The sequence below is a fragment of the Xyrauchen texanus genome, chromosome 38 (assembly GCF_025860055.1).
Source record: "Xyrauchen texanus isolate HMW12.3.18 chromosome 38, RBS_HiC_50CHRs, whole genome shotgun sequence".
NCBI lineage: Eukaryota > Metazoa > Chordata > Actinopteri > Cypriniformes > Catostomidae > Xyrauchen > Xyrauchen texanus.
In genome coordinates this window covers 20,752,991-20,759,602 of record NC_068313.1, presented here as the reverse complement: position 1 = coordinate 20,759,602, position 6,612 = coordinate 20,752,991, and the positions used below count along the sequence as shown (strand labels likewise).

The window sequence follows — 6,612 nt, the reverse complement described above, 5'->3', positions numbered from 1 at the left end:
TGAACGATCCCTTTAAGTGACCATGGAAAGTTGTGAGGGATCTTGCACCCGGATATCATTCACTCTTTACACTAGCAAGGCCTTTTTTTCTGGGTAGTAGAACAAAAGTATGGACATATCTTAACATATGGCACTGCTCACAGTAATATTCGCATCAGTAAACAAAAATAAATTCTGACATGTACAGGAATGCAAAATGAAATAAAACATTGCCATTTCCACGTATTCTATGTATAACTAACTGTACACACATGATTTTAAAGTGACAGTATCACAGCACAAATTGGTATACTGTGCGAAATATTGTACACTTTTAAACACAAACAGACTTGCATTAATATTACAAAATAGTAGAATAGTAATTAAAAATGAAATGATAAAAAAAAAAAGTATGGTCTGAAAACAAAGTTCAAACGCAACTTCTCATCTCACGAAAACTTCATATGGTGCAGTAAAAAAATTATAATAATTTTATTAAGCCACTAATTTGGTTCAAGGCATACTGAAATAAAAACAACAAAAACCATACTAGCAGTAACAGCTCCAAAAACTGCCCCTCTGCTGGGAAACTGTCTGACCAGAAGATCTAAAGGTTATGTATGTACCTACAAGATAGAGATGCGGAAGTACCTGTAATCTCAGTGCAACATTCTTGGGGCTACTAAAGGGACTAAAATCATTTTTGGCAGTTTTGTTGTCAGCAAGAGCCAACGTCAATCATAAGTTCTCAAGTCCTGAAACCCCAAAGAGATTCCTCACCAGCAGGGATTAAAAAAAAAAACTAACATAAACGCAATAGACACTTACTGCAAATATTACAGGATGCTCAAGTATTTAAGCAAATAAAGCACTTTTCTACCATCGGGTCAAATGGTTCTGTGCACGGCAAACAACTATTAAATATTGAAAAGCATTTCCACTTCAGCGCGGTTCTGTACAATTCCAAACCGTTATCCGCATGGATTTGTCAGCACAGTTAAAGGAATATTCCGGGCTCAATACAAGTCAAGCTCAATTAACATTAGCATTTGTGGTATAATATTACCACAAAAATGTATTTAGTCTCATTTCTGCTTTTCTTGAAAAATGCAAAAATCAATGTTACAGTGAGACACTTACAATGGAAGTAAATGGGGCCAATTCTTTGTTTAAAAGGAAGAAATTAAGCTAATAATTTTATAAAAGCACTTTAATTTATTATTCTGTTAAAACTGTTTCTTCTGAATTATTTGAGCGGTTAAGTTGTTTAAATTGTAATTTTTGCAGTCATTTTAGAGGTTGTTGACATTACATCGTCAAGACAACGAGGTTATCAAATTGGCTATAACTACACACAAAAGGTTAGTGAGCAACTTCATCACACTAAAATCAAATTTACTCAAATATCCTTTATCTTGTTGCTATACTTTTGAAAAAGTGAGTATTTTAACATTCAAAAATTGGCCCCCCATTCACTTCCATTGTAAGTGCCTCACTGTAATCTTGATTATTTGTATTTATTTATTTTTTAAAGTAGTCTAGCATTGGTTTCACCCTGTACATGAGCAAGTCTTGCACAGGTTAAAAGGTCAATTACCACTCACTAGTACGGAGTCACCAATGCAGATTCTGTTTAAATGTATGGTATTCCTGAGTACAAGAGGAGACTGGGAGGGCCCAAAAATAGGAACTTGCCCCCTCTCCCTAACAGCAGGCGGACTGTGGGCACTGCGATCATAGCTTAAACAGGGCTGCCGCTGAAAAGTTGACCCAATACATGACAGGGTTAAAAGGGATTGTTTACCCAAAATGTAAATTCTGTCATGATTTACTCACCCTCTTGTTGTTCCAAACCCGTATGACTTTCTTCTTTGGAACACAAAAGGAAATTTTAGGCAGAATGTTACTCTGCCTTTTCATACTAAAAGTGAATGTAGCCACCATTCACTTTTTGTATGAAAAAAAAAAAAAAGATGCAATGGATATGAATGGTGGCTGAGTCTAACCTTCCTAATATCAACTGATCTCTCTCTTTTTGTTTAGTTTTTTTTTACCAAGGAGAAAAAAAAAAAAAGAAAAGGAGAAAAAAAAAAAAAAAGAAAAGGGGGAAAAAAAAAAGTAATGGGTTTGGAACAACAAGTTCCAATTATCATTTTTGGGAGAACTATCCTTCAAACACAAAGTCTTGAAAGACAAGGAAAGAAAATAAATAAGACCTTCTGCGATGAGCCCCATGATGCATTTGACCTCAGTTCGATAAACGTATGTTTTCAAGCAATACGCAATGTAAAGAGTACCTGGATGAGAGCAGACTTCCCATGTCTGGTCTTTTACAGCCAAACATGTTCGCACACATACACATGCAAACAGACTGAAAAACAAAAAAGCTCAATCAAACCGGTCTCACACCTGCGCAAGATGCTGATTTTCAAGTATGCTACATTACCAAATTACACAGAACAGATACTGTCACTTTAAAATGGGTTATACACAGTATTCACAAATGTACATTTAAGGCTTAATTGTTTAGCACTAACAATGATAGCAGCAGTAAAGCACTTCTGTATTAATAACAATAAATCCAAAAATAATAATAACATTAATAATAACAACAATATATTAAGGTGATCAAATGGCATGGTTTTGAAGATGAACAGATTCATACACGAGTCAGAACCTCCCCATGAGTGATTTCAGTCCTCACCGAATACAGAAATTTGGCCAGGACTTGGACATTTATAAGCAAATACTTATGAGCAGTATCACCTTCCTGTCCAACTTCTCTACGCTACTCTTACTCTATTAGAGATCACAATCTTTAGTAAACACACAACTTCACAAAAGTCTGTAAGAGACAACCGTATTAATGACACATTCAGATTAGAGCAAACAATTAGCATGTCCCCTGCCATCCTGCTTCAGACAGAGGGAGTAAAGTGAGTTTTAAAATCAAATTAGTCTCAACAGAAGTGTGTACCCTTCATCAGCACGTTCCACCAATTGGGAATTAGACTGGCTGTCCTTAAAGTGATAGTTCAGCCAAAAATGAAAATTCTGTCATCATTTACTCACCCTCATTCCAGTATGTTAGTCTCAGAAACCATTCCTTAAAATGAAAGTGAATGACAATAGAGCCTGTCATTCCTAAAATCTCCAATTGTGTTCCAAGAAAGAAAGTCATATGGGTTTGGAATGACATGAGGGGGAGTAAGTGATGATATCATTTTGGGTGAACTATTGCTTTAATTCAGTTCATCTGCTCAATTTTGGGAGTGAAATTTATGGTACAGTACAGTTACAGTAATGCTACACAGACATAACGAGGCTAACGGAGAGCCCATTTCCGATGCCAGCCACCACCACGCACTGAAATCCCACAGTCCTGTCCTCACAGTACCCTGGAGGTCATGGTCATAGTGGAGAACTGGTTGCTTTAGGTTGAGCGGTATCCCAAAACAGCACCTCATCTGGGGAATTCTCTAAAACAGGTGACTGCGTTGAGGGGGCCGACACGTACGCCATTTTACTTGACAGACGAAAACAATGAAAGTCACACACACTAAGAAATGTACCGAAGCAACACAAGTGAAAGGCCATTTTTTCACACTAGAAAATGCTCAGCTGCAGTCTGCTGTGTTTAACTGAACTCCCTTTAGCCATCTAAACTCTGAGGCCTAATACTTCACATATCTCTGCAGCTAACCTCCCTCTCTGACCTACATGTGTATATATTAACTCATTATTCTGATTTATATATTAAATCATTACATAAACACATACATGTTTTTGTCTTTTTTTGTTTTGTCATTAAATTTCACAGAAAACCTCGGGGGACATGCGACGCCTTAAGACATACCAAGATTGGTTATGCTTCAGGCAGAAGAGTCGCTTGCAACGGAGCGGCGTTCTTCAACACACAAAGGAGGACAGAGATTCCAAGAAGTATTATGGAGAAGAGCTCTCGCTGTCACTAGAGCTAGTAGTTCCCCCTCTTCTGGAGTCTGAGACGAATGCAAGCATGACAGGTGCTCGGAAAATGTTTGCTATGTTAAGATATGTGCAGTAGAGGGAATGGACACAAACTCCCTCAGAATGTTCTTGGCCATTTCGATATTGTTCTGTGCAATCATAAGGGCTTTTTGGATGTCCTGGTGGGAGTAGCCCTGGCTCAAGAGGTGCTCAATCTCGCTGGTGATCTGCTGGCTGGGCCCTGGAGTCGCTCCAGGGGGAACAGGACTGGGCCTGCGTTCTGAGTTGATGCGGCGGGGAAGAGGCTTTGGAGGCCGCTCAGGGGCTTCAGAGGGGTCCGTGACTGCTGAAAACACAATTTAGAATGAAAGTTGTGTGCACATCTTTGTTTAAGAGTCCAAGTTCCTAAATTAAGGGTCTATGACACTCTCATGGGGTTAAATTATGATAAATAAATACAGGCTGCCCTAGAGCAGTAAAAAAAGAAATGACTATGTTTGCACATTGCGTGCACACTGATAACTATACAAAATCAGCTCATTCTAAAACAAGACCACGCAAGAAAACCGTTTACATGTTTTGATTTCAAAACTAGGGCTGTAAATCAATTAACATTTTTCATCAAATTAATTATGATATGCTGATTAATTGATTTAAATTGCACTTAAAGCCCATCAAATAAAAATTATTCAAACAATATATAGATTAAATTATTATACATTTAAAAAAAAAAAAAAAGGTCTTTAGAAGGCAATTCATTATTTATTTCCATATTATTACAGCAATCCATTTTGCAAATTTAATTCCTCAATCTCTCCAAGATATATTTATTACAAGGGCTTATCTAAGAACGCGTTAATGTACATGATCAGAGGGATGCTTCTAGAGTGTCTCAATTTGGTTGCGTCATGACACAAACACAGCATTTTAAGATTGCTGTGTCAAGTTAAACAGTTAAAAACACTTCTTGAGATCGCTGCATTCGGAATCGTGCTCTGTCCAGCCGTGTTTGAACTAGGGCTGAAATGATTAGACGGCGTTATAGACAACGTCGACAATAAAAAATTGTCAACAAATTTTCAATGTCGAATAGTCAATTGATCTCATTTAACGTAACATGAAATCACATTAAACACTATTGATGCCACGCAAGAGCAGCACTGCAGTTCGTGCCTGACTGAGGAGAGGAAGACTTACACAGACCACAGTCCAGATGAACTCTAAACTTTCCAAACAGCTTCAGGTGATGTAGATCGCAAAGTATGAGGGAATTATAATGCAAAAATACAAAATAAGTAAATACAGAAGCACCCTCGTTGTGGAACAATTGGAGCTGGAGCAAAACTTACGTGTGAAGTGTCATTAAAGAAAACACCCTGGCGTTACATCTTAAATGCAATTACATTTAATGCGTGTATATATATATATTTTTTTTAATTATATATATATATATATTTTTTAATTATATATATATATATATATATATATATATATATATATATATATATATATATATATATATATATATATATATATATATATATATATATATATATATATATTAATTATATATTTTTTTTATATATATATATATATATATATATATATATATATATATATATATATATATATATATATATATTTTTTTTAATTATATATATTTTTAATTATATATATATATATATATATTTTTTAATTATATATATATATATATATATATATATATATATATATATATATTTTTTTATATATATATATATATATATATACACACATACATATACATACATACACACACACACATTTAAATATTGCCTTAATTTTTCTGATAGCGGATGGCTATAGACTACAAGTTGCAAATTTAAAGAAATTCCAGATACAATTTATTGTGCTACTCTAATCCCAATCAATAATTACAGAAGAAGAAAAAAAAGTGGTACATAATACAGAACTTTTAATTATAATGAAGCTCCCGAGTTCAAAGTTCTTTTTGGGTGATTCGTGAAAAAGACCCGGGCTGCGTGCAGTGCAGAGAGCTTGTCAGAAACAGAACGAGTGAAAAGCGTCACGACACACACAGGTTGTGTGTGCTCTAAAGATGTATTCAATAATTCACAATATGATATCTGACGAAAACGCATATGAATGCACACAACCCGACTTTCGCCAATGGCGACTAGACGTTAAATTATTGTTGCAATAAATAATATTTTAGAGCATTTGCGACCATTTTAGTCGCAGTCTGGAGCCCCGCAAAATAAACTTATATTTAAGATACATTCTCTTAAAGCAAGTCTAAATATCTTATATGTTGCTTCTCAATTAAATGCATCTTGTTTTAAGGATTTTTAGAAAATATTACATGGAAAACAAGGAAAAAACATAGGATTTTTTGCAGTGAATTTATTTCCCTTTAATTCAATAAATGTCATTTAAAAGGTATTTTTTAAAGATTTTGTCCTCTTTATTGTTAGTAAGCACGTTTAATATAACCTTTTAAGTTGGGGCACAAGATGAATAATCGGTTAAGAACTAATGATTAATCATTGCAATTGTGTTTTTGAACGCATTATTTTTTTATAGAACTAAATCACAATGAATTGATGCGTTTAATCAAAAGCCCAAGTAAAAACAAATCCAGACTTTCAAAAAGCCACCAGAACA

At 34.8% G+C, this 6,612-nt stretch overlaps 1 protein-coding gene across 3 annotated transcripts in view; it reads right to left on the bottom strand.

Moving 5' to 3' along the window:
* cbl (Cbl proto-oncogene, E3 ubiquitin protein ligase) overlaps positions 1 to 6,612 on the bottom strand; it is a 70,515-nt gene that overhangs the window by 1,273 nt on the left and 62,630 nt on the right. For 2 of the 3 annotated variants that reach the window (XM_052109737.1, XM_052109739.1), the window contains one exon: positions 1 to 4,294. This exon is cut by the window's left edge. In XM_052109737.1, coding sequence (XP_051965697.1) covers positions 4,023 to 4,294 — 272 coding nt within the window. In that variant the 3' untranslated portion in view covers positions 1 to 4,022. The remainder of the gene's footprint in view (positions 4,295 to 6,612) is intronic. The other variant, XM_052109738.1, reaches the window with a different exon arrangement.